Here is a 28,000-nt window from a genome sequence, read left to right on the forward strand (position 1 = left end):
AATAATTTTTAATTTTTCTTTGTTTTTTATTTTTAACAGTATTCTAACATATTACCAAAACTAAGAATATAACCGGCAGGTGTGTTTAATATTATTTTTCCGTTTCTTGAGGACTAGAACCAAAAAAGAAGTATAATTTTTGTTTTTTATTTATAAAGTTATTTATGTAACAAAGTGTATTTAATTTAAAACTAAAAATAAAAGAGCAAACTTAACGTTAATATCTTTATTTGTTTTTTTTTGTATTTTTTTTTACAATGAGTTAGTCGAGTTTAAACCTAAGACATAGACGAAGCAAAAAAATCCTACATCCATATAAAGTTTCGAAAATTAATTAAGGCAAAAATATCATAATAAAGAAAAAACATGTTAAACATAAAACTTTTATACTTACCTTAAAGAAGAAAGAAAAAACCTACCGTTTTTTTTGTGTATAAATAAAAACCGTATAAAGCGCAAAAACGAAAAATTAATTAATTCTCTTCATTTTAATTGAGACGCTGTGTGGCAGGAATGCGCTTCCTGCGACGTCTCGTCTGCGTTGCTAACCAATGTTCGTAATGTCTTTCATTCGCCAACCAATCTTGATATTTATACCACCATTCCTCCCATTTTATGTAATCTTCCAAAGTTAAATCTCTTAAATAACCCAGATCTTTGTAATACTGATAACGAACTCGAACGTCATCCCATGCAGCCAAACGAGATGGCCCAGCTGATAATAACTCTTCCGGATAATGACCAGCTGGTACAGGGGATAAACTAAAGCAAAAAATAAATAATTACAAAAATTAATTTCATAAAAACATTTTAGATTATTTAGGGTGATCTAACAGTTTTGAAAGGTGCTGAATCCGAAAACGACAAAAGAAGAAAACAATATTTATTTGGACTTATATAAAAATAATAACAATAACAAATACGAAAAGAAATACATATATAAAACAAATATGAAAAAGAGTCCAAAAGGGCTATAGACCTTAGTCTTCCTGCCCGTGACTTTGAATTCGGTTTGGTTGTACTTAGGTCAAAGAAATTGTATAACTAGAAGCAACATTGCCTATCTCCGCCCGTATACGAGATTGAAGCCAACGTTCGAGTGTTTGTTTTGGTATTGGTCCCACTGACAGTGGCGTGTATTGTTTCGGTAAAATCAGACTTACACAGTGGCGTACATGAAGAAATGTATATTATCATTATTTTTTTTTATTGAGCATGGTTGAAATGTTTATTAAGGACTGTAAACTTTGAGTTCTTTTGTAATTAATTAATTTATAATTGTAACCGTATAAATTGTGAACAGTTTATTTCTTACAAGTAAATTAAAGATGATATAATTAGAATTTTACAGTACTTTTATGGTAAATACTGCAGTAAAAATATTGTATTTGCAAATAACATTGGTATTTTGTTTATACATTTTTATTACATAACAAAAAACTTAAAACTTAACTCATAAATATAAGTTTTAAAATAACTCTCATTGATTTGAAAATAATATTTGTTTGCTTAACATATGTCAAAGCCTAGGTTCTTGATTTATTAACTTGGTTTCATTAAATAACTTTACGTTAATAAATTTTGTTATTATTAACTTTATACATTGTATTTCATGCCCATCAATAACATGCATCATCATACGCATGATCTCCAAAAAGATCATAAATGTTTTGAGGTAAACTTAATAAAATGGAATTACTTAACTTTAAAAGTATGTTCTTGTTATTGAATAATACATTTTGTCGTTTATAGACTCTAATAATTTTTTCTCTAATTAAGTAAAGTTTGACTACAAACTTAGAAGTTTTAGTCATAAATCCCATGTCTTTTGTATCTGTAGCATTGAAATATTACTAGTTCCTTCTACTATATTTAAACAAAATTGACAAGTAATATTAGTTTTTAGAAAATAGTAATTAGGTAATTAAATGCATGTTGACTAAGTTCGCAACGTCTATAATGTCCAGTGTTTCAATTTCATCATTTTTATTTTTGAGTATTGATGAACAATTTAAAATATTAGTATAATCTCATGCAATTACATTTCCAAATTCTGCCTCTTTACTGCCGGTATGTACTAATAGTTTTTTGTATTCTTGTTCAAATTGTAGTGCAGTATGATTGTTACAATCCCACAACCCACAACGTCGCCTAACTGCACTAAAAAAATCCTTAAATAGTTTTGTGACAATTTATAGTTAAATATATTTTTTTTTCTATCTTTAGGAAAACTGAAATCATATTGAATAAAATCTTTTTTCAGAAAAATATACTGTATTTTTCGGACTATAAGACGCACTTCAAATTTAGAGACGATTTATTGAAAAATATATTTTAATGGTACCTTCGGACCATAAAACGCGCCCAAAATTGAGTCCATTTTTCTATGTAAAAAGATGCGTCTTATAGTCTGAAAACTACGGAACTACTAAAATGTTAACTTCGCCAAAGCCAAAACACAAATGCGCACACAAACCTTGTTTACTTAGGGGAGAATTATCATTTATTAGGGTTCGGTAAACATGGATAAACATTAATCAGGTAAATTTATTTTCAAAGGAACCATAAAAAGATTGGCCTGTTCGGAAATACTCGGTGATCGTCGGCCGGGCAGTCCGATCACACATCGAACACTGGCTTCAACTCTTGGTGTTTATATGTGCTTCTAGTTATACAATTTCTTTGACTTAGGTCTTCTCAGTTGAACCTTATTTTTTTAAGAAGTGTGAGCCGTGTTATGGGACAGTGGATAAGGGAGAGGGGAATGATGATGAAATTTTTTTAGGACGTTTTTGGGGAAGTTCATAATTGCTTTAAGGGATAAGGGTTGTAGACGGAGTTTATAGGAGGAATCTTTGTAAGGTCGTAAAGATAATTCTCAGGGCTGCTCTTCTCTGCTACTTCCAGATGGTACTGTGATCCTCTCGGCGCTTCAGTCATGATTAATGAAGCATATTCGATAATAGGTCGGCATATTGAAGTGTATATGTGAATAGCGCATTTGGTGGATATTCCTCGGCCTCTATATGAGAGTGAACGGAAGTGTTTGGCGCGGTTTTTGACTTTAATTTTTACTTTGATGGCGTGGGCAGAGAATTTAAGGGTTCTATCCAAGGTAATGCCGAGGTAGTTGCAAGTTAGTGAAGCTGTGATAAGAGAAGATTGAATTATTATTGTGGGAGGAGCAACGCGAATTGGGAGGAAGGTGATGAAAAATTGGATTTTGGAAGGATTTATCAGGTTACGCCATTTTCGGTACCATTCCTCTATGTTTTGGATGAGCGTCTGCAGCCTTAGGATTGATTCCTCTGTTAAGTAGTGTGAAGTATTCTTCTTCCTGCATGAGAGCATCTTGAGGCGTTTCGGACGAATTGAGAAAGGCGCGTTGCTACCAATTGTCTACTGTGTTTTTGTTGTGAGGGCAGAACAGGGCATCATTGCTGAAGGAAAACACCCTCTCAAGGTATTCAGCGTGGATGTTTACTATTTTTTCCAGGCTAGAGTGTGAGCAACCATCCGTAGGGTCAATAAGCTCCTGGGTTTCTGGCGACTTTTGGTACTTCGAAAGTTTGCAGACTTCTTGCCAGTAGTTTTTACCCTTGCTTCTGTTGATTTTGTCACAGGCCTCTATGTATTTTTCGCTTCTGAATTGCTGCACTAGTTTTTGGATATTTTTATTAAGCTCGTTGAACATTCTTTTCAGAGCGGGTTAAATCAAACGGAGAATAAATGGTGGCAGAGGAAAATTGTAATGTTTCTTGATGTTGGAAGGGCTCGCTTCATCCACCAAATTAAGCAAGCGTTTATTAAAGGTTGCGATAGACTCGGGTGTAATAACAGGGTTAGATCTCACATATTCCTTTATTCCTGCGTTCACTCTTTCCATATTACAAAGTTTATAGTTTTTGATCAGAGTAGGAGCTACTTTAGGTATTCGAGTGGTTGTATTAATGCAGATCACAAGACCCAGATGGTCAGAGCACAGATCAGGAATGACATTAACAGACGTGATGAGCGGTCTTATGTTGTTTGTGCAGAAGATTAAATCAGGCTTGGAGTTGGGATTATTTGCCATGGCAAACGTCGGAGGTGTTGCGATGCGCACAAAATTTGACATAGTCACAAATTGGTTGATGTGTCTCTTTTTGGCTAGGTTTGGGTTAAAGTCGTCGATTATTAGACAATTATCGTACCGTGCAGCCATGTTAAATATTGTTTCTTCTATCTTACTAAAAAGATGTATATAAACCAACAATATATGTACTCTTTCTGTGCCAATCATAAAAGTAAAATGGAGGGCGTTTCCATTTTGGAGTTCGTCTGATTTTTTGTTAGCCGATTTAATTCTAACATTGGGGACGCCTTGTATAGGTGCTTTGGGTCGATTTTAGCATATCATAGACCAGGCACTATCGCCTTCAATGCCACAGGACCTACATTTCTCTGGTAGTTGGGAGGTACATTTGGCGGTGCTGTGTGGACCCAAGCATTTGGAGCATTTTACTGGAACATTACATTTATCGGTCGTGTGAGCAAAATCATGGCATTTACTGCATGGAATTAGAATTGGTGGTGGAGGACGGATCTCGTAAACTGGGAAATGACAGTTTTTATTAAAAAAAACCCTCTTGGAGTAGCCTTTGGTACGAATCAACACATCCTGTGATTATTCTAACCTTATAGGTTGGATTGTTAGTGGCTTTTAAAATTATTCTTTTGCAGAATCAATGCGATTTCTGTGAATTCAATTCGTCGCTAATTTCTTGCTCTCCAATTTCCAGATCGACGGATGTGATGACGGCCGAATACGAGGCCGAAGGTATTTTTTTAGTAGAAGGAATGAGATTCTTTGCTTCAGAGAACTCTGCGATTATGTTTTGGTCTTTTAGGAGAGTTAGATAAGTGATTTGCTGTGTTTTATTGTTGTCGGATTTAATTGAATCGAAGTATGCAGAAAGGGCATATGTCAAAAAATACATTTTTTTGAGAAATCAAAAAAACTGTTTTTTAAGTTAACAAGCTTTAATTCGTAATTTTAACCTACGTGATTTCTTGCAATAGGTATCTACCAACATTATAACGAAATAATTAGCTGTATAAATGTATTTTTAAATTGCATAAGGCATTTTTAATAAAGTGACATGTGCCCTTTATGTGAAATAAAAACAAATTAAATAATTCGAACGTCATTTTATTTATAACTAAAAGAAAAAAGAACATGTTTCAAGTTTTCACTCGTCGCCTTCTTGGTCTTGACAATTGGTTGTAGGCCATTGGAGAATAGTGTCGAAAAAATCCTTGTGTTCCTCTTCAACAAAAGCAGTACATTTCCTGATATGCTCCATTTTCGTGGCTTTTATAGGGACTTTGCCACTAGGGTACGCTTTGGTAGACGGTAAGGATGGACCAGAACCCACAATGTTTAGCCCAGATCGCGACAAATTAAATGTATGTGTTACCAAACCATCAATAAAGTCATAAGTTTGAACCTGACCTTTCAATTCACAGTTATATTTGAAACATGAAAATTTGCTAATATTAAAGTTAACTCGTTCATTGCGTGATAGTCTTTTTGATTGTTCAGAAATACAAGTTTTTTTATAAAATTTTGGCCACCATTTTGCAAAATCCACTATATCTGTAGTGTCTACTTCTTTAACGGAAAATTTATCATACTTTTTAGTACTACTGCTAACAATAAGTTCGGTGATTTGATGAACCGTAGATATTCTGTCATATTTTCTTAAATTCTTTTTCACCAGAGCAAAGTCTCTGTCGCAGGGAAGAAAGGAATGTCCCCTAACAGGATAGTAATGAATTATCTTTTCAAATAGACTACAATCTGTTAGCGACAGGAGCATTCGAATAACAGTATGGTTTTTATTTTGGCCCCAGCAGTTATCACTAAATAGATGTAATTCCTTGTGATATTTCTTGAATTCCTTTAGGTAATCCGTAAGAAATGTACAAATCTCATTTGCTGTTTTTTTGGCCTGTCCCTCATGGTATATATACATCCTAGCTTGGTTGGTCTTCAAATTATGTATGCAAAAAACCGATACTGTCAACTGTTGGTAGTAAAAAATTTCGCCAACTGGTGACTTTGGCAACTGAATATTTTGCATATAATCAAATGCCAAAGCCAAGACATTTTCTGAATCTGCACAATTCTCGGTTTCACTTTTTACTTTTGAGTAAAATTTCTTACTTCGTCGCTTGTGGACCATCAATTCAGCTACTGCTGTCCGCTTAGCAGTATCATTTAGGTTCTTGTTTTTTATTTTATTGTTTAGCAGTTCGCAAGTCGAACACACATCAACCTGGGGTCTACCGAAGGAAAAGTTGAAATTTTCACGAAAATAACTTCTATAAAAAGAGAAACTCAACACGACATTTGGGTGTTTTTGTTGAAAAAGCTTATGCATAGTAGAAATGGTTAAATCCCTATCCAAATATTTCCTGTCTGTTCCAGAGTAGTGGCTTAGTTTTACAGGGAAAGACTGAATGTGGTCTCGCACTAATTCTCTGACTTCTTCAGAAAAGGCATTTGCGCTTGGTTGTTTTCCACGTAAATCTCTAGGTGACTTGCCCTGTTGAGCTAGACTTTCGATTCTTCTAACACGCTTATGAGTAACTGCATGTAAAGACATGAAAGCTTTAAGACAAACTTCAGTTTTAGCAGATCCTTTAAATACATAAAACTTGAAACTAACTGATTTTGGTTTGTGTTTCTCACCTTGCCGAGGCCGTCTCTGCTTTATATTTAATACCTGAATAAGACCCTGGAGAAAGATGTCTTGTTCGTCTTTTGTGTGAAGAGAATAGAATCGTTGGAAAATTTGCAACTTATCATCTTCACTAAACTTCTCATAGCATTTTAACCTACAACTAAAATAATATAAGGTTAGATTTTCTGTTATAAAAGAATCCTTTATACAACTTACCTGCAAGGGGGGCCTCCTACTTGCTTTGCAGGAATATTTTTACCTTTGGAACTTGTATAACACGTCCCTTCTACCCTTGCTTTTTTTCTAATATGACGGTCGTATTTAGTAGGATCACTTTTACATTTTTTGCCGCGCATTTCACTATTGTCCACCATTTTGGGTCTACACGTGTTAGTTGCGATGGTATCAACAACAAACTAAGAAATAGATGTAGAGGTTATGCATAAAGGGAACATGTCACTGACATGTGCCGTTTATGCATAACGTTTAGTAGCAATACCCGATAATTCTAACACATATAGGATGCGGACATGAGCCGTTTATGCATAATCCGATGCGGCTGTCATTAGAAAACACATTTTACGTTAAATGTCAATTCATCCAAATATTGACATGTGCCCTTTCTGCATGCTCCGATTCAATTATGAATTAGTTAAACGAGTTTTTCTTCCAAATTTCGGACAATTCGATTCTGCTCAGTGAGACAGATGGTTTTACGAAAAATACGTTATGGTATGTTTTGGTTTTTTGTTGATATTTGAGAGGCCGTTCGGTGAACTAGTTTGTGATTGAAGCACGTAGAGGGCGTTTATCCGAGTTCGGTGTTTGCGGAGTGCCCGTATTTTTTGGTAATTTTGAAAGTGGAGTCACTACCGCTAGTGTTTTGTTTCTTAAATGGACGATCCGTGTGTGAGTGTTTTTTCGGACGACCGCGTTTTTTGTAACCACTACTAGACTCACCGTCCTGGTCGGATTCAGAGACCGAAGCCTCTGAACCTTTTGATGTCATTGTTTTTATTCACAGTCCCTGAGTTAGGGGAGTAGATAAGGTATGTACAAAAACAAAATATTTGGTTGTAGCACTAAAACTAGATCACTGAACTAATTATTTACGGAAAGAACACGAACCACGGGTGATCCGTGCGAATGTCTTAAGAAGACTGACAACATTTTTTCCGCATCTCAACATAATAATCTGAAACTAACTGGTATGAACATGAATATTGTAGTATTATGGCGACATCTAGCGGAAGAATTGTGGGACGCTCACGTGTAAAATAGTGCAACGACGACCAAGGACAGTTAACGCACGACCACCAACTGAGAAGCATCACCTATCGTGACATAGTTTTAAGTGAAGTCAAACTTTTTAATCATTTGAATTGTTTTATGTTAATGAACAATATAACATAGTTTAAACATTTTAGTTGTGCTTTATTATAACAAGTGATAATAACACATAAATTGGCGATGAGAACAAAAAAAGACAACTGAAACAAGTTACAACAGGTGGCGTGACTTTATAAGGCACATGGAAAAATTGAGAACAAAAGTGACGTAATCACGAAACAGATTTAACGGACTAAAATGGAAACGCAACAACAAGAAAAACGTAAAAACTTTCATTTTGAAGCTTTTAAAGAAGATCAAGAAGATTTTCATTATTACATACAACTACTTTCAAAGGTAGGATCACAAACTTTTAAATTATTAGTAGATCACTACAGACCAGATAACGTTACAACAAAATCGTACAATGAAAGGTAATGTACAACAAAGAAAAAAAGGTAAACTAAGACGTGAAACGCACAAAACAAAAATTAATAATAATTCAGGTAAATTCAGAACAAAAATAAGAGAAAAAATAATAATAATATGTCATAATAGGGATCTATAGTTCAAGTGGTAATTTCATTATTTGCGTTCCATGCCATATGTGTCAGAGGCGTCCGCACCAGAACGTTGGTCCTAGCAATCGGCACGTGATATGTGTTGTTACTTCTAATACCAGGTCTCGGTATAATGAATTCAATTCGAGCAAGAAGCGCAGGCGAGTCGACAGTACAATTGACGATGTTCGATAAAAATTCTTCTCTAATAAAGCATCTTCTCTACGATTGCTCAAAGATGAAAAGGTAAATTCTTCCATTAACGCAACGTAGTCAACTGCGTTGGCTGACTTTACTATAGCGTTAACATGGTCTTTGAATTGCAACTGGTCATCGAATAAGACACCCAAATCTCGAATAGCGCGTTCACTGCGTATTGCTTCAACTGCCACACAATAGTTAAACGTTATTGGGTTATTACACTTCGTGTAAGATACGACAACGCATTTTGCTGTATTAAGATCAATTCCATTCTGTACAGACCAGGAAATGATAATGTTCAGATTACGCTGTAAGATAATACAGTCTTCAGCACAGTGCAGTAAGCAAGCACATTACAATCAAGTCGTCGTAATAGATCATTGAGATAAACATTGAAAAGAAGGGGGCCCAGGTTGGAACCCTTTGGAACCCTTTGGAACACCAGAGCCAGCAGTGAAAGTATCAGATTTAAAACCGTTATAGCTCACATAGCAAAGTCTATTGGAGAGGTAAGATGAAATTAAATCCACGAAATCATTGATAAATCCAAGACTGCAGAGTTTAGAAAGAAGTATTCCATGATCTAATCTATCAAATGCCTTTGTAAAATCTATGTAAATTATATCAACTTGTTGCCGTTTATTCATGTGCTCGCTGATGAGCTGCGTTACCTCTGCTAAATTAGTCATAGTTGAGCGACCAGTCATAAGGCTGATGATCAGATATCTGGGTTTCAAAAGAAATGAACCACCTCGAAGGAGGAGACGCAGAGCTTCAAAATTACGTAGAAATAGTTAGTGCCTATTTATTGACAATATCATTAATAATGTGTTGCATGTCCGCGTACTCTTATACATACAGTAACCCTTCGTGGCATGCTGGAAATCAGATGGTCGATTGCCTCTTGGGGCAGCTCATTCCAGGCTACCTGTAGCTGTTTACGTAATTCCTCTAAAGTGTTGGCAGTTCAATAGGGTTTAAGTCCGGGGATCTTGTCAGCCAAGGCAATTGCAGAACATTGTTTTGTGCCAGGATCTCTAACGTTACGTGAGCAATATGAGGTCGCGCATTATCGTGTTGGAAGACGGGCTCTGGAAGGTCTTGGAGGAAAGGCACTAACACGGGCTCCAGAATGGCGTCAATGTAATGGCGCGCGTTTAGGGTGCCCTGAATGATTGTCAAAGGAGACCTGCCACCGTAGCGTATTGCTCCCCACAGCATTACACCAGGAGTTTGAGCCGTGTGGCGACGCTGAACGAACTGTAAATTTTGCCTTTGACCTCTAGGTCGTCTGATCCGTAAACGTCCGTCAGAATTCCATAAGCAATCCGGATTCATCGCTGAAGACGATAGTTTCCCATCCATGTTCCCTATGTTGTCGGTTTTGGCTCCACTGCAGTCTGGCATCTTTCCAGACTCCACTGTCCACTGCCTCTAAGACGGGTTTCTAAGCGTTCTTTCTGCCAATCCATTCAAGTCAATATATGGGCGAACACAGTAGTTCATTCTGGAGTATAGCAACATCTCAAAGACCTTTGAGCAATTGTTCAAAATGCTAATGGGTCGGTAATTTTCAATACTAAATCTGTCTCCCTTTTTAAAAACCGGCGTTATCCAGGTTTTTTTTTCATATTGCAGGAAAGGTTTTAGTTTCTTATTAGCATAAATTAAATATAAAGGTCAAAGATCTGCTGAGGAAGGATGCACAATCTTTATAATAAAACTTGAGAGACCGTCGTCGCCAGCGATAAAGTCATTTTTTAATCGTTTGATACAGATTTCTACCTCCTCGGCAGTTACTGATTGTTGTAAGTCCAGGTTTGAAGGCTTCAGAAAACAAGACAGAGAAGGCCTCCACTATTCCCAGAGCACCAGAGATCTTACAGCCAGCAAAGGTCATACAGTCTGGAATACGCGAATTACCATATTTCTGATTTACGTAACGACAGAAAATTTTGGGGTCGGTGGATATACAATTGTCGGTATTCACGAGATAAGCCTGATAATCAGAACCTATTGCATCCTTGGATAAACGACGCAACCTAACATATTCATCGTAATATGATAGTTGTTTAGATCTTTTCCACTTCTTAAAGTAGTGCTTTTTTACTTTCAATAGACGTTTAATGCTTCCAGTAAACCATAGAGGAAATTTCGACGGCGATAAGCAGTATTTGGGTACATGTTTTTGAATAACGTTGTACATAGATGTTATAGTAACATTTTTGCACAGCACTATTAATATCCGAGCACATCAATATATCAGACCAGACAACATGACCAATATCATCATACAATCCACGAAGTTGTTATTTGACAGAAACACTCATCAATATTGTGAGATTTAAACGAGATGTTCAGTGCGGGACGATTAACATTTTCTGCAAGTAAGGGTGCAACGTCCCGCTCTGCAGTTACTTCGCAGTTAAAGTTAGTAAAGACTAAGTCGAGTATCCTACCTCTATACCTTTTCAACCTCAAATTGGCACTAATCAGAATCAAAATGACATTACTCAAAATCAAATTGGCATTAGTCAAAATCAAATTGACAATAATCAAAATTTGAAATGGCATTGGTCCATATCATATTGGCAATAAACAATATCATATTGGCATTAATCAACAAATTTAGCACTAATCAAAAGCAAATTGGCATTAAACAAAATCAAAATGACATTAGTCCATATCATATTGGCACCAAACAATATCAAGATGGCATGAAAAATAAATGTATAAATCGGTGTCAAACAATTGTTAACTTATCGGTTATTGTCAAGTTTATGGTAATTTATTGCGAGATTTCAACTATTATATACATACGAGATGCCTTATTTAAAGAAAAATGCTGCTGCAAATCTGAGGACATAGATTTGCGCTTTGTATAATGCCATTGGTGACTGGCGTAATCTTGCAAACGTACTACAGGTGCCAAAAAGAACCGCGTATCGATGGGTTAACAACCAAGAACAACCGGAAAAGCAGCGAGGAGGTAAACGTAGAGCTAAAATAACTGATGAGCACCATCAATTCATGGGAAATCCTAAAATTACTCTTAAAGGACTGAGTGAAAAAATCCGTGAAGATTTTGCACTCAATGTCTCCAACGAATGCATTCGACAGCATCTCAATGGATTGATGTTTACTTTGAAGACTGCTCGTAGAGAACCAAAGAACGCGAATAGTATTCAAACGAAACAAGCAGGAGTATTATGTAGAAAATTTATTGGATCTTCAAGCACAAAATATACCTATCATATACATAGACGAGACAAACTTTAATTTGTTCATATCGCGGACTCGGGGTCGTTCAAAAAAAGGGACTCGCTGCACAACAGTGTCTGCAGGTTGCAGAGGGTCGAATATTCACCTAATAGGATGCATTGGAAACATGGGGCTAATTCATTCCGAAATACGTCAGGGCTCTTTCAAGAAGCCGGAAGCAAATGAATTTGTGAGGCAATGCCTAAGAAGAGCGCAAGGCCTTTACCAAACTGGAGTTGCATTAGTTATTGATAATGCTCCATGCCACTCTACTATTGAAGAGGTTTTTGCAGAAAATGAATTTGAACAGCACACACTTTTACGACTAAGTCCGTACAGCCTATGTTTAATCCTATTGAATAAGCGTGGTCTGCATTAAAAGCAGGAGTAAAAGCAGATATGGCTGTACAGCTAAATAACATCTTGGCTGGTGCTGACCGGGATCATCTGACTCAAACAGAATATCGAATGCAGAAATTAGAGAACACCGTTCATAATAATATGGACAAGATTACTGTTGCCAATTGCGCAATGTTTATTGCCCACATCCCATGATTTATCCCTTCTGCATTGAATATGCAAGATATAAATTTTTAAAAGTGTTATTTAAAACATAACGTTACCTACTTTCTTAAGTAATATAATTGTTATCTACTGTGTTTGTAAGTCAATAAAATGTTTTTGCCCATTTCATTTTATTTAATGCTGATATATGCTGATATAATTTTATTTCCATGTCAATTTAAAATTCATAAGTGCCAATATGATATGGACTAATGTCATTTTGATTTTGTTTAATGCCGATTTGCTTTTGATTAGTGCTAAATTTGTTGATTAATGCCAATATGATATTGTTTATTGCCAATTTGATATTGACTAATGCCATTTTAATTTTGATTATTGTCAAATTGATTTTGACTAATGCCAATTTGAAATTGACATTGCCAATATGATTTTGACTAATGTCATTTTGATTCTGATTAGTGCCAATTTGTGCTTGAAAAGGTAATAGAGTTGTAGATATGGTTATGTTGAACTAGATTTAAAGTATCAACAAAGTTCTTCAGAAGGAAAGATTTGCGAACGAGGCTATTCTCGAACATCACAAAACGGAAGCAGTTAAAGTCGCCACAAATTATAAAGTTACAAAGTTTTTCCCAATCAAGCTGATACTAAGCGAATCAAGAAACAGTTCCAAATCATCCAGCGGAACATCTGGAGGTATGTATAGTGTAATAATAAATATGTTGATCGAGAAATTGACACATTTACCAACAACTACATCAATTAGCGGGGCAAGATTTAAAATTTCGGACCCATCACAGTTGAACAATTTGATTTACTGACTGCAGGCTATAAGAACGCCACCCACTCTTCTATCCACAAGACGGTGATAACGATCATTTCTAATTACATTAAATGTAGTAGGCAGCAACTCAGAGTTGATATCTGGAGATAGCCATGTTTCGGTAAGCAAAATTATATCAAAATCGGCAGAATTTGTAGCGGTGTGTAATTGGTGAGTTTTTGTTTGTAATCCTTGCACATTTTAATAAAATAAACGAAGTGTGTGAGTCTTCCTGTTGGATCCTGTTAGTTTCCCCGTTGAATAGTTCGGTCATTGTCAGATGATACAATTCTGGGTGACCCATTCATATATTTAATTCTTATGTTCACCTTGCCGGCGGCAATGCGGGTATCAAGCTGTGTTTTGCGAGATTTGTAGAAAGAATTTTGCAACGGTGTTTTGTCTGTTGTTAGAACAGCAGCTTTGAACTTATCAGATTTTAATAATGACTTAATGTTCCTAGGAACATTGTGAACTACATCAGAGGAGGAAAAAGATTTGCAATAGGCGCTTACGATTCAAGATCGCCAGATCAAATTTACCCAATCGCTTTACAGTAAAATCAGGTGTCTGGATTTTCAAATAGTTAAGTATCTCATTTATAGATCTAACATCATCATTTTGCTGGTCAACTTTACTACCAGCCGGAAGCTCAGGCAAGTTGAATGCTACTAGATTATTCTCACGTTTTTCCCGGTCCCCGCAGCCGGTCCCGCAATGACGGTGGAGGCGACAGAAGAACGTTTAGTTCTAAGGATTTCCAGATTCTTTTGCAGAGTTACAACAAGGCATGTTAATTCGTGTAACTTTTTTAGTTGTTACTTCAGATCAGCGTGACCACTGCATGAAATATGAATACAAGTACGACATAGGTCGCAAGAAATCTCAATTGTAAGATTTAGGTCTCCCAAAGATACCCCACAATTAGTACTCATAATCACACAAAGTGGGATAAGGATAGGTAGTACGCTTTCACGCTGGCGAGCCGATACCAGCTACTTAAACAGACAAGGGAATAGGTAAGGGTGAAAAAGAACAAAGGAAGAGGAAGAAAAAGAAAAAAAAAAGTATAAAACTTAGATAAATCCAAACTAGAACCAACAAACGCGAGGATTTTGATTTGCCTTGTGCATAAGATGATAGAAAAATAGAGAACTCACGTTCAAGCAATCTCACATCTCCAGACGTAAGGTTTGAAAACATGTTTTAAACAAATATTACGGGAAGAAAGAATACGTTTTATCAGAACGAGTAACATTTGCGATGTGTATGAGAAAGAAAACGGAAACAGTAACTCAATTAACAACTAGACTTCGTAGTTTGGCAGGAAATTGCGAATTTGGTGCAAATTTAAACGAACGTCTGCGTGACCAACTCGTAATCGCAATTAATAACTCTGCGTGGCACCAAGAGATCATTCGGGAACATCACTTGGATTTATTATTAACTTTGTAACTTTGTCAGAAGTTGAAGCTACAGCCGTGAAGTTTGAACATGCAAGTATTCATTTGCAAAAATTAACATCACTTAACTTCAACAAATATACTGGCTTAAAATTTTCGTCAACGATATTTTTCATTAGAACAAACAAACGATTAAAATTTGAAAACAATAGAACAAAAACTAAAAAGTTTTTTTTCAATAATGAGTTGCTCCGCCACGATTTGTAATGCACTTATTTAGACGGCATGCTATCAATCAAGTGATCTATAGCTGATCTCATGCCATTCATGTTCAATGGGCGAGCAAGCCATGGGAGGACGGCAATGTTACCTTCTTCCAAAAGACGTGTTGTAGCCCTAGCTGTATTAGGGAGTGCATTATACTGTTGGAAAATGGCATTTTCCAGCCCCTGAAGACATGGAAGTGCAACGAGTTCTAGCACATTGGCAATATAACGACCATGCTACCGGTGCATTTGTGCCATTGTGGGCCCACAAGTAAAATCGGGACTCGTCACTAAACACAATTCGCTCTTTCGTTACTCTATTCTAGCCTGCGTAGATGGTGAAGTGGTGTAAGAGGAAGACATAAAAATGGACGTCATGAACGCAGCCCATAAGACCTTATCCGGCGATAAACAGATGACATTGACATTCTGGGTCCTACACCTCTCATCCAATCATATGCAATCGATCGAGTTGTTGAAAATCTGTCTCTTGTGGCCAAAAGTCTTTAGCGACGTTCTTCGCGATCTGTAGTCCTGCGGGGACGTCCAGATCCAGGGCGATGTTGTTGCACCCCTTCCTCGGACCATTTGGACCAACATCTCAATACTGTTATAACATTTCGGTTTACACGACAAACAATTTCTCTTAGCGAAAGTCTGGCCTTTCTCATGCCAATAATACGACCACGTTCAAATCATCAAGCTCAGACTGAGTGAAAAGTTGTGGGATGGCATAATCTGAAGGATCTTGGAAATCACAGTCATCGTCATTCACATCAGATTCACTACAGCTCATCTCACCTAGCATTGCTGAAGGCTGAGGGGCAGGCACAGAGATATAGTATTTTTTTATTTGTAATAAATAAAAAAATACTATATCTCTTTTCTTCTTAGACTTATAGCCATTAAAATCATAGTAGCAAAAATAATAGTTATCACTGATTTTTTAGTTCCCTCAACACCATCAGAATGCCAAATTTGAATGATTTTTTTACTTGGTGACCACTTTCTGAGATTTTCTACACAAATATAACACACTTTGTGAGGTGCCCATGATTTGTCATGGTCCTCAAGTTTCATACTGAAATAGGAGTAATACTTTCCTAACAAAATCTGTAATGTTCTGTGGTGTTTTTTAAGGACAAGTTCACCACAAATGTAACAAAAATTGTTGGGAGAATTACGCCAACCATGACTAGAAGATATTTTATTATAATCAAAAGAAATAGGAAAACGCGCAATGCTGATTTTCAACTTAAAATTTGTGAGACATCAAAAAAAATTTGCGAAAAAACTAAGCGTGATTGGACATTTTTTGATTATTTTTCCCGGATTCAGCACCCAAAAATCAATAAAGATCGCCTTTCAGTTTCAAAAAAGTTATTTGTTCGCAGGCCTCTGTAATTTTAACAATTTTATTTACCTATATCTCCGTGGGGGAGTTCCAAAAAGATAATCATCAGGTTCAATCATAACCTTTAAAGCCCCACCGGTTTTAGTAATTCTCATATTTTCGATATCTCTCCGTTCCCTATCAACACTCCACTGTGCCATTTTTCCAAACCTCTCTGATAGTGTTAACCTTGTCGTTGCCACAATCGGAGATGTTGAAGACGTCGAACTTTCATCTGAAGATGAATCACCCCCAGGAGATCCAGGACGTTTCTTTACTTTTTCCTTCTTAATTTTTGTCAATAAAACCTTGAAAGAAAATAATTTTTATTTTTGTCACTTATTTATTTGTTAATTTTTTCTTACCGGTTCAGAAGAAATCTTTTCTTTTGGTTTAACCCTTACGGTACTTTTATTTCCACCTGGCGCGGGCGGTTTAACTCCTGTTAAATTAATAACTTCTCCGGTACTATTCCTCGGTCTTGGAGGCGGGGGTCTCCTCCTAGGGTCCGTTGGTTTATCCGTCGAAGCAGCTCTCATAGGTCTCCTATTAGTAGGAGGCGGTGTCATAGGACGAGGTACGCGTCGCGGAGGTGGTGACGGCGACGGCGAAGCGGGACGAGGACGCGATCGCGACGATTTTACGGAAGACGACGGCGGCGATCGGGTTTTTACCGGAACTTTTCCACGCGGGCGCGGAGCCGGCGACCTCGACCTAGATCTATGTGCGTGTCTATTATGATGTTTCGGTGAACAAACCGAACAGGAATCATCCGAACAGCTACTAACTGAACTCGCAGAGGGTGATCTCCTACATTTATGAGTTGGAGGTGATCGTGGACGTCCAGGTCTTCTTGGTGGAGATGATCTTCGACCGGTAGATGTTCGCCCAATAGGTGATCGACGAGTTATTGGTGAACGCCGACTCATTGGAGATCTTCTCGGGGGTGATCTTGGTGATCGTCTACCAATGGGGGAACGACGAGATGGGGGTGAACGAGGAGAACGTGGGGATCGACGGGTTACCGGGGAGCGAGATCTTGTACGACGTGGAGATGGTGATGAGGAACCATCCAAGTAAAGTGATTTGTAACCGCTATGTCTCCACCTTCAGTTATTTTTAAAAAGAAAATTTAAAATAATTATAAATTCCTCAAAAAATTTTTACTTTTCAATAATACATTAAAAAGTTGTGTTTTATTTCTTTTTAATTTGTGATACCTGTTTGGATCTTTTGCTTCCACTTCTAACAATTTTTTATCCCAAAATGTTGATGAATTCGGTGAAGCTCGAGCTTTTTTCATCACACTGTCAATTTCCCTTCGACGACCAGCCGGTAAACTTGGATCTAAAGACACAAAAAATATAAAAAAGATTTTATATTATTAATAATTTTATTTTTAGAGATTATAATTTTATAATGTATACAGTTAATAAAACCGCTAATAGATGGTGTCATATATGGTTATGCCCAAGGTCTATAGAACATAAGGTTACCTAATTCCCTATGCCTCTGTAGTATCGATTATTACCCCGCAGATTGACGTCACTAGTTCGATACAGTCAGAGTAAAAGATAGCCTATACGTGCCTATACTGTGGTACAATCTTTATAATATATTTAAACCTCGCATCGTGTTGTGTTGTTCATAGAACCAGATACGTCACTGACCCACCTTGCCCCTCAGAGGAGGAGAATCGGTATTGGGTAACCTTATGTTCTATAGACCTTGGGTTATGCCTAGTTACGCCATCCAGATGTAAGAGACAGAAGAACGATAACTGTCATTAGTTAAGATTATGTTAGCAATAGAGTTCAGGCATAGTTATAAGAAGTTTTTTGTAATTCGCGACGGTAATGAAAGCTGTTACAGTACTCAAATGGGTGCTGTAATGAGACTCCTTACAGCATCCGATGCTGTAATGAGATTTTAGTAACATTTTATGGAACCAGTTTAAGTGGTGACATTGGGTCATTAATTTTTCTAGTTGTCAATGTGACAATTTTTGTCTATAGATGATTATCTATGGATTAAACACGTTCTTAGCATCGAATACAAGATCTACAATGATGAGGACATTGAAGTCTGAGCAATTTCTCTTATTTTCGGAGGTGCACATGAAACATTTTTTTTCAGGTGAATACATTTTGTGTTTTGATAATTTCTAATTGTCAATTCTAATGTCTATTTTCAAGTGTTACGGTGTTACCAACTGCTACATACCTATTTCCCTGCATTGTCAAAATTTATTTTATTTTTGATAAAAAAAAAGATAAAAACGCAAATTACAAAAAATAGCATAAAAAACACGTTTCATAAGACTTAAGAACTCGTGACTTCGCCACTCGTTTTTCAAGTTGACTTGGTGCATTTCAAGCGTGTCTTACGAAACTTGTTTTTTAATGTACTATTATAAGTTACTTTTTAATAAACGATTTTAAAGTAAAGTGACTTAGGCCCACTTTTACCACCTCTAGTTAAAGTGGTTGTCAATTTAGTTGTTAGCGCAAAAATCAGCTTTTACCACCATATTTACCTTGTTGATAGCGTTAACTAATAGTTATTTTCCGTCTATCCGTAACTATCGGTTTGGGGGTCGGGTTAAATATTTACCTCATTGATAAACTTGGTTGAAGATATTTTTAACCAGATGGCGTAACATAAATCTAACCTAAAATCATAATAAACGCTTACGTTCGCTCAAAACTCCATAATAGTGATTAAAACGGTGTTATTGTCGTGTTATAACAGTGTTACACAACGATAGAATAAAAAATCATGGATTTCGAAAGGTTTGAAATTGATGAGCAAGAAATCTTGGAGAAAATTAATTATCTATTTCCCATTCGGGGTGGACGCGTAATAAAAGACATTAGACCACCATCAAACTGATGAATTTATTAAAAGATTTCAATTATCAAAGGAATGTGTGTTTTCACCACATTTTAGCACAAATTGATAATGACATCAAACCACGAACGAGGAAGTATTATATATGTATAACACATAGTTTTTATCAGTAGAGGCATGAATAATTAATTTTTTTTAGAAATTCTGCAATCCCTGTGGAATCAGCAAATCATTAGCTTCAGGTCAATAATAGAAGATTAGTAGTTATCAATTATTTTCGGAACTTATAAAAATAAACTTTATAATTATTAAAAATAATAAAAGAAAACGTTATTTACAATAAAAAAAAGTATTTAAAAAATAGATTAACTGTCTTTTTCTTTTCTTAATTTTTTTATCTCCACTTCTTTTTTCAATTTTATCACTTCCATCTCTTTCCTTCTCATTTTCTAACATTAATGTTGTTAACTCTAATCTTTTCTTTAATAACTCATTATAGGTATCATGCACACCTTTATTGGACACTACACCATATAAAGCAGATCAATTTTTTATAAATACATAGTAGGTTAGTTAGTATTTTGATTGTACTTTTACAATCACTCCGCCAGTCCAAAATGCACACCAAACAATTACTCGCGGGGGATGTATTGGTTGATTGAGTACCACACGATGATTTTCAACACCCCAAATTCGACAGTTTTGTTTATTTACGTATCCGTCGAGTTGAAAATGTGCCTCATCTGAAAAAATTATTTTCTTCGAAAAGTCCGCATTAATTTGAGAGAAAAAGAAAAAAAAAAGTAAATATCACATATGGGCAAGATATGTATATACAGATACAAGGTTAGACCGCACATCAATGCATGACCACAAACCAAATAACATTATAAATCTGATAAAGAAATTACCACCTTTCAAATGTCTCTCAATCTTTCAAATACCCATCTTTTAAAACTAGACATACGTAATTGTCGGATCGACATAAATGAAACAATGACGTTCTATATTTAGGTGGTATGATTGTAAGACAAAAGCTGGTTGGATATCTTCCATCATTTGACTTAAATTTTGTCATAGAGGTATCGTGGGATCCGTGTCGTGATAATTTGTGAAACAATAACAAAGTAAGCAGTTCACGTCTAGAACTCATTTTTAACCAGTTCACATCCTTCAGCCTGTACGATACTCGGTCATACTTCCTGATACCAAAGATGTAACGAAGCATCACATAATTGTTTTTTGATATTATATGACAAATAAGCTCTATGAGGATATAATTGCCTAAGATAGAAATAAGCTTTCTTTATATAATCATTAATCTGCCCATAATATCTAAAGCTATTATCAAGTATTAGACCCAAGCACTTCACATTATCCACTATCCGCTGCAAAGGTATATTTCCCAATTTTAGATCAATATTAACCTGAACACTCTCTACAGAACTTCCAAAGCATATCCACATGACAGGGTTAATCTTCAATTGATGGAAATTAGCAATCTTATGGACAATTTGTAAATCTCTATTTAAATTTGTCTCCACATCATGACTATGGCCACGACGAAATGATTGGTATATTTGAATATCATCAGCATATATATTAATATTAGAAGAGGACAAGTTGGCAGCGAAACTAGAAGTAAAGAGTGCAAAAAGAAGCGGTCACAGGACGGAACCCTGCGGAATACCTGAACTAACAATAACTTCTTGCGATTCCCGATCACCAACTCTTACCTTTTGTGTTCTACCTGGTAAGTAGTTTAGTATTAGTGCCACGGCACCACGACCCAGTCCCAACAACCCTATTATACGACAGAGCAATGTATGATCAATGGTGTCAAATGCCTTAGAAAAATCCAGGAGTACCACTGGTGTAAGCATACCTTTGTCAGCTGCACCCAAAACATCATCAGTGAGTCTTAGCATAGCTGTAGTGCAACTATGATCAGCACGAAAATCAGATTGCTGAACTGGTAACAAGTTGTTCTGTTCAATATAAGGGATTAATTGATTTTTCAGTACTTTTTCCAAGATTTTAGACATAGTTGGCAAAATACTGATTGGACGCAAGTCTCATAATCAACTGGATTTTTTTTCTTTGGTAATGGAAGCATAACAGCCCGTTTCCATTGATCAGGAAAAAGATTTTCAACCAAACAAGAATTTAAAATGTGTCAAATACGACAAAATAACAGGGCAACACATCCGAAGCATACTAATACCAACCAAGTCAGTCCGAATTGAAGAAGAGCTTATCACTGAAACAACTTCCATAACCTCAGCCGTGGTAACCGTACGAAATGAAAATAGATTGGAAGTGAAAGCTGCAAACTCTTTATAGCAATCATCAGTCTCGCCTAACGTAATATCGTCAAGGATATCTTGAACGCTATGAACAAAAAAACTATTTATGTCATCAGAATTTCAAACCACCCCATCTCTGCTTAGAATCGCGTTTGGTCGAAATGTATTTAAAATAAGCTCTCTTTTCATTTTTAATAGCATTCGTACTAAAGTTTCGCAAGTCGTTGTAATAGTTCCAATGTGAGGTATTGCCTGTCCTTCTGAATTTTGACTTTGCTCTGTCTCTTAGGCGCATCATAAACTTAATATTATCCGTTAGCCAAGAAGCACTAGGCTTTGTGAACTTGCATAAACGTCAAAAATATTAATTATTTGTTGAGTAAAAAAACAAACTTTGTCATTTATATCCTGCATATAAAATATTTTGTTGAAGGCTATATTACTTAAGTCAGATTTGAATGATAATTGATCAATATACTTTAGTGATCTGACCAGTTTATATGCAGGCTCTGTTATTGGCTTGCTCAGCTTACAGTCACAGTACACTAAATCGTGATCAGAAAAACCACAAGGCAACACACCACTGCAATCTATCATAGACACGTCATACGTAAAAATAAGATCTAAAAGTGTCGACGTATTCATTGTGACTCTGGTAGGAGCATTAATCAGCTGAAAGCCATCCAAAGAGTCAAAAAAAGACAAGATATAATCTGTATCTTTACTCTGAGAATTTAGCAGATTAAAATCTCCACAACACAATACTCTGTCTGTCGACATCAATATGCCTGACAACGAATTTTCCAATTCATCCAAGAAATTTTTATAATGCTCAGAAGGGGGTTTATACACACAACCCAGGCATATGATATCCGACCCATTAGACACTCTCAACCAGAGTTGTTGAAATTTAATAGAACTTTCAATGACCGAGCAATCATTTATACAAGGCACCAATAAACTTTGAGTTTAAATTTGAAGAACCGATTGATGAAAACATGAAGCTAAAAATATGTGTAACAGGCTTTGAAAATAAAGACAAAACCGATAGTGTGACTAACAGGATATAGAAATTAGAAATGAGACGAGAACAAGATCGGGAAGAACTGTCAAGAAACCTGAATATTTGAAAGATTTTTGTTATAGTATAAGATATGTGACCCAATATACCACACGCCATATTGTTCGATCTCATGTAGTCATGAAAAGCAACACGTTAGAATAAAAGCTTTATAACTATTTATAGTGGTTGATTCTATCAATAAAGAATAAACAACACGTTGAAACATGGTGTCAGGTGTATGTAGTTACCCATAATGGTACGGAAGCATACACAAATTTGTAGAAAAATTAAAATATAGAAAGCCGGTGTACCCTAACCTAAAAAAATTGGTAACCGACCACGAATTTGTGCTGATTCATCGTATATGTATATTGAATCAAAGGTAAGCGAGTAGATTTGTATTGCATGCTCAGGTACATGATGGACGAGGCTATGTTAGAGTTGATAAAACAACAGAGTGAAACATTGAGAATTATGGCAGAAAAAGTTCAAGGGCAATCCAAAATTAATACGGGTGGAATTCCGTTACCTGCACCGTTTAATATAGATAAAGGAGATTACCTAAGAATTTTGCATATTTCGTTAAAAGTTGGAACAACTACTGTGTGGCTAGCGGAATGAATGACTAGCGTGATTCCGATAAAAAGAGGAAAGTACATATGTTACTTACAGCTATTGGTGAAAGAGCCATGGTGAAGTACAATCATTGTCAAAGTGTTATAACAGCTATTAGAAAGATCCTTAGTGGAAAAAAGAATGTAATATATGATAGAGCGATGTTCAATACTGCTAATCAAATGGATAATGAGACATTTGATGAATATCTTGTAAGATTACTTCTAAGACAACTACAAATACGATCACACATATCAAAATGGTTTAATCTTTTAAGGGTAATCAAATTGTCATACCGTTTGATTTAAGACGAAAAATAATAAATATTCTTCACACAAGTCATAGCGGAATAAACTCAACGATAAACACAGCCAGAAGAAATGTGTTTTGGCCTGGCGTGTCAGGAGAAATTCGTAATAAAATAAAAGAATGTTCGATATGTATAAAGTATTCATCATCTCAAACGAAACCGCCAATGCAGACACATGCAATCCGGAGTACGCATTTCAACATGTATCTTTAGACGAAGAAGAGATATTTTCTGGTTACAGTGGATCATTATGTCGATTACTTCGAACTGGACATCTTAAAAAATGTATCAGCTGATGTAATGATTAATACCTGTAAAAAGAACTTCAGTAGACATGGTATACTGCAATGTTTATACAGCGATAATGCAACGAATTTTGTTAACAAAGATTTCCAAAATTTTGCAAAGCACTGGGATATTCAGCACATAACATCTTCACCGCACTACCCGCAATCCAATGAAAAAGCGGAAGTCACAGTAAAAATTGCAAAAAAGCTTATACGAAAATCTAACGAAAATAATGAAGATTGCCACAGAAATGTGCCAAATAAAATTGGATCTAGCCCTGTGCAAAGAATATTCTCTAGACAAACTAGAACTCTAACACCTTGTGCCATAAAAAATTACAAACCTGAAATAATAAAGAACGTACCTGACATAATAGAAAACAATAAACAAAACATAAAATATTATTATGATAAAGCATGCAAATCCTTGCCTGATTTACAAATTGGACAGCCAATAGCTGCTCAGATAAATCCGGAAAGTAGCAAAACTTGGTCACCTGGATATATCAAAGAAAAATTGAGTGATAGTTCGTACGTTGTTGAAGTGAATGGCAATAAATATAGAAGAAGTTTAATACATATTAAACCGACATCACCTGTGAAGAGATCAGCGTTTGAACAGCAGGGCACAGGTTTTCCAGAGCAGCCAGAATCATCATCATCTTTAGTGCGTGAATCGAGAGAGATCAGTGAAGTGATGCCAGCTTCTACTGAGGGGAATGGAAAAAAGAATGAACTCATGAGTGAAAATGAAGAAAGAGTAGTGACGAATAAGACAATTGAGAAAGCTCGACCAACAAGACAGAAACGGTTTCCAAGTAAATGAGAGCCAAAATGACGGCAAACCGCGGTACTTTGTAAATAGGGTTCGGAATAGCGATCGAAAATTGAAGAATAGCGAAATTGAATATGAAGAAGCTAAAAATGGAGAGGTAAAATAATGAATTAAACGAAATTTGATAATAAATTTGTTGTATAAACGTAAAATAAATAAATAATTATTCATATAATATATTATATCAATAAGTCGTAGTGCAAATGCTTAATAGGAGTACAAAATACTTATTTGTAATACGACTTATTAAAATGTGCTCTTAAAATACATAGGTTTTCTAATGTATTATAATTAAGTTTACAACTTAATGATAATACATTACTCGTTTTCAAAGCAGCTAATTTCCTTTTTTACCAATGCTTCCAAAGTGAGAATCTGGCCTCTTGTATGATTTATCTATATGCTAAGCTGCTTCGTTTCATAGGTATTGCATTTTAAAGTTGAATGAAAAAAACTTTTGTTTGAAAAAGACGAAGTTTTTTTGGAAATTAGTGGAGCAGATGATAATTTTTCTTTAATAGCCATATTTAATTTGTTTGCTAATGTTAATGACTCTTATTCACGTGATGTACTAGCTAAATATTTTTGTTCATGTGTAGTAGGTTTTCTTTATTTTCGTCCGTTAGTCTATTTAATAAATTTAGAATTTTTTGTGTTATATTCGTTTTGCTTAATAATGAAAAAAAGTTATTTTGTGTATTGTTATGTAGGTATTGTAATACTTGAGACTAACTTGAGTGACGTTCTAATAGCCTCTGCAATAAAGTATTATGTAAGTTAATTGCAATTGGGAATTTGATTCTTTAAGAGATTCCATCATAAATGTTACAGCTACAATTGCCGTTAAGAGATTTGCATCTCTTCGACATAGAGCCGCCACTGCTAATTTGACAGGTGTTATTGCATCATTAATTACGGAAAATATACATTTATAAAAATAAGAAAATACCGAAAAGTACCGATATTGTGGAAAAAATACCGGTATTAAAATTGGGCCAAAATCGGCCGGGATCCCGGTATCGGTATTACCGGTATTCCGAACTCTATTTGTAAATCTAGGGACTTTAGGATGTCATAAAGTCCCTAGATTTACAAAGTACCGCGGTTTGTCGCCATTTTGGCTCGAAAGTCAAGCGGGAAATTTAAAACTATATCGTTCTATTGATAACATTACGCCAAAATTCCTTTCAGTGTTCTCGTGGTATTCTGAAGAGTCGAAAGCCCTTCTTACTGCTATTTTTGCTACTCCAAAGACAGCAAGATGGCAATATTTTTGTAAATAAGTGGTGAGATGCGGTGACAAGTTGTCAAACCGCCATTTTGGCTCGAAAACAGGTGTCACGAACCGCGGTACTTTGTAAATCTAGAGACTTTAGGATCAAGGTTTGTATATAAGAGGTTGTCTAGACTCGTACGCAACCATACTACGCATTACGTCACATGTGGAAAATAATACCGCCAAGCAATTCAAATTAAACAAATGCACATGGCCATGAGCTTGCGTGCGCAATCCGTGATCGCTTACGTCACGAAACACTTCTGCTCTTGCCCATCGCCCACAAACTAAATCAAAGTATTGCAGCATAGGTACTTAGACAACCTTTAATATATAAACCTTGCTTTAGGATGTCATCTATGGTTACGCCATCTAGTAGTAAGAGACAGAAGAATGATAACTGTCATTAGTTAAGGTTATGTTAACAATAGAGAATAGAGTTCAGAGATAGTTATAAGAAGTTTTATAAATTCCTTTTTAATAAACGATTTTAAAGTAAAGTTCTATTAGTTGCTTAGTGTTATATCCATAAACTTATAATGGACAAACGTTACAGATGACGCCACTATTTAATAATGGCACCAACTTTAATCTATCATATCTATCCATAATTATTTATTAAATCTTATTGTTACTAATAAGTTTTATTAAAAAAGAATAATTCGTTTTGTGTTAAACCCACCTGAAATTCTTGTAGTTTGCGGTTTACTATCCATGCGTAACTTAGAAGTACCACTTTTCGATCTATCCTTACTCCTACTTCTTCTTCGAGATGACATCCTATACAAGATTAAGACGAATTAAATTAAAAAAAAATGCCAAAACCTGACTATAATTTCATAAAATCTTAAACATACCTTAAATCGTTGGATTGAACTCCTTGATAATCTCCTTTTATCAGGGTTAGAAATCTTCTTAATTGGTGGGGTTGCTTGAATTTTCAAGGTGGTCTCAGGCGGAGCAAAACACGTGCACGACTTGAAGGTGACAAAGTTTTCGCGACGCTAGAATCACGACACGTCCAATCAAGAGTCCGTTCAATGTACATTGTTTTCGATATTAACCCCTTAATCCAATTTATTAAACACGTACTATACTTTTTCCAAACGCAATTCATTCAACACAATCATCCAAAAAATCAAAAAAGCCCTCATTCACATCAGCGTATTTATATTTATAAAAACTTCATATTTAGTTATTTTGACGTTTGACATTGACATATGTCAAATGACATTTTGAATTAGTAAAATAGAGGATTTAGAAGTTTTTATAAAATAATAACTATTAAACTCGAAATAATAGAAAATTTTGAATACATAAAGGAATAAATAGGTTGATGGATGCTTAAATCTCATAGAATACATAACCTTAACAAGTAACACATTGTTTATCGAGTAAACTAAAGTTGGTTCTTCAATGGAGTGTCCATGCAAAAAAACGAAATTAAAGTCTTTTTTTGTGTCTTATCGTGAAATAATCGTAAAAATGTAGGTAGAAAATCGCGATTCCAAGGTCCTTTGTTCTAAAAGGGGCTTAACCGCACAAGCCTCCGATACGCGGCGCTGCCATCGCGCGGTATCGCGATTTTTACCGAAAATCACGATATTTTCCCAATTTTCCGATTGGAAAACGCGCGTTGTTCGTTGCCGTTTAAATATCGCGCGCGCACGGACGCTTTTTTCGATTGACCCAAAGGAGGGGTCAATAAACGGGCCTCGGATCGATACTCGACGCGGGCATACCGAGATTCGGAGCGATCTAAAATCTAAACATACACTTACTTTAGGTGAACGAAAATATTACATTCGTTTTCCGGACACGGCGGGCTTTGCTTCCAACGCGAAATCCGTTGTCTTCCCCTCGGTTTTTCCGACGATTTTCCGTTTAATTATCGGGGAAACCGTTCGCCAGCCTTCGATACACCTTTCACATGACGTTACCAACTGTCATTTTTTTTAGAACAAAAATT

General features: G+C 35.8%; 2 protein-coding genes across 4 annotated transcripts; both read right to left on the minus strand.

The window, feature by feature from the left end:
* Window positions 1-211: 211 nt before the first annotated feature.
* LOC111421685 (serine/arginine repetitive matrix protein 1) lies at window positions 212-27,972 on the minus strand. Of its 3 annotated transcripts, none has more exons than XM_071195083.1 (7): window positions 27,813-27,972; window positions 26,889-27,035; window positions 26,714-26,811; window positions 17,710-17,836; window positions 16,855-17,596; window positions 16,520-16,797; window positions 212-762 (listed from the first exon to the last, which is right to left on the minus strand). In XM_071195083.1, exons 3-7 carry the CDS (start codon window positions 26,808-26,810, stop codon window positions 489-491), a joined length of 1,518 nt encoding a protein of 505 aa, XP_071051184.1. In that variant the 5' UTR covers window position 26,811; window positions 26,889-27,035; window positions 27,813-27,972; the 3' UTR covers window positions 212-488. The 3 variants fall into 3 exon arrangements, with proteins under 3 accessions (XP_071051184.1, XP_071051182.1, XP_071051183.1); XM_071195081.1 differs by having other exon boundaries at window positions 16,855-17,599; XM_071195082.1 differs by lacking the exon at window positions 27,813-27,972 and having other exon boundaries at window positions 16,855-17,599; window positions 26,889-27,335.
* On the minus strand, window positions 5,156-7,176 carry LOC111419132 (uncharacterized). Its single transcript, XM_023051900.2, has 2 exons — window positions 6,945-7,176; window positions 5,156-6,888 (listed from the first exon to the last, which is right to left on the minus strand). Exons 1-2 carry the CDS (start codon window positions 7,100-7,102, stop codon window positions 5,232-5,234), a joined length of 1,815 nt encoding a protein of 604 aa, XP_022907668.2. The 5' UTR covers window positions 7,103-7,176; the 3' UTR covers window positions 5,156-5,231.
* Window positions 27,973-28,000: the final 28 nt, after the last annotated feature.

Source organism: Onthophagus taurus, chromosome 3, assembly GCF_036711975.1.
Source record: "Onthophagus taurus isolate NC chromosome 3, IU_Otau_3.0, whole genome shotgun sequence".
Taxonomy (NCBI): Eukaryota; Metazoa; Arthropoda; class Insecta; order Coleoptera; family Scarabaeidae; genus Onthophagus; species Onthophagus taurus.

Excerpts from the sequence above, each read along its gene's own strand:
- LOC111419132 (XM_023051900.2), bottom strand. The coding sequence starts at position 7,102 with ATGGTGGACAATAGTGAAATGCGCGGCAAAAAATGTAAAAGTGATCCT. Across the intron at positions 6,889-6,944 it reads GTAGGAGGCCCCCCTTGCAG|TTGTAGGTTAAAATGCTATG; the intron begins GTAAGTTGTATA and ends ATATTATTTTAG.
- LOC111421685 (XM_071195081.1), bottom strand. The coding sequence starts at position 26,810 with ATGTCATCTCGAAGAAGAAGTAGGAGTAAGGATAGATCGAAAAGTGGT. Across the intron at positions 17,600-17,709 it reads GAAGCAAAAGATCCAAACAG|AAGGTGGAGACATAGCGGTT; the intron begins GTATCACAAATT and ends TAAAAATAACTG. Across the intron at positions 763-16,519 it reads ACTCCCCCACGGAGATATAG|TTTATCCCCTGTACCAGCTG; the intron begins GTAAATAAAATT and ends TTTTTGCTTTAG.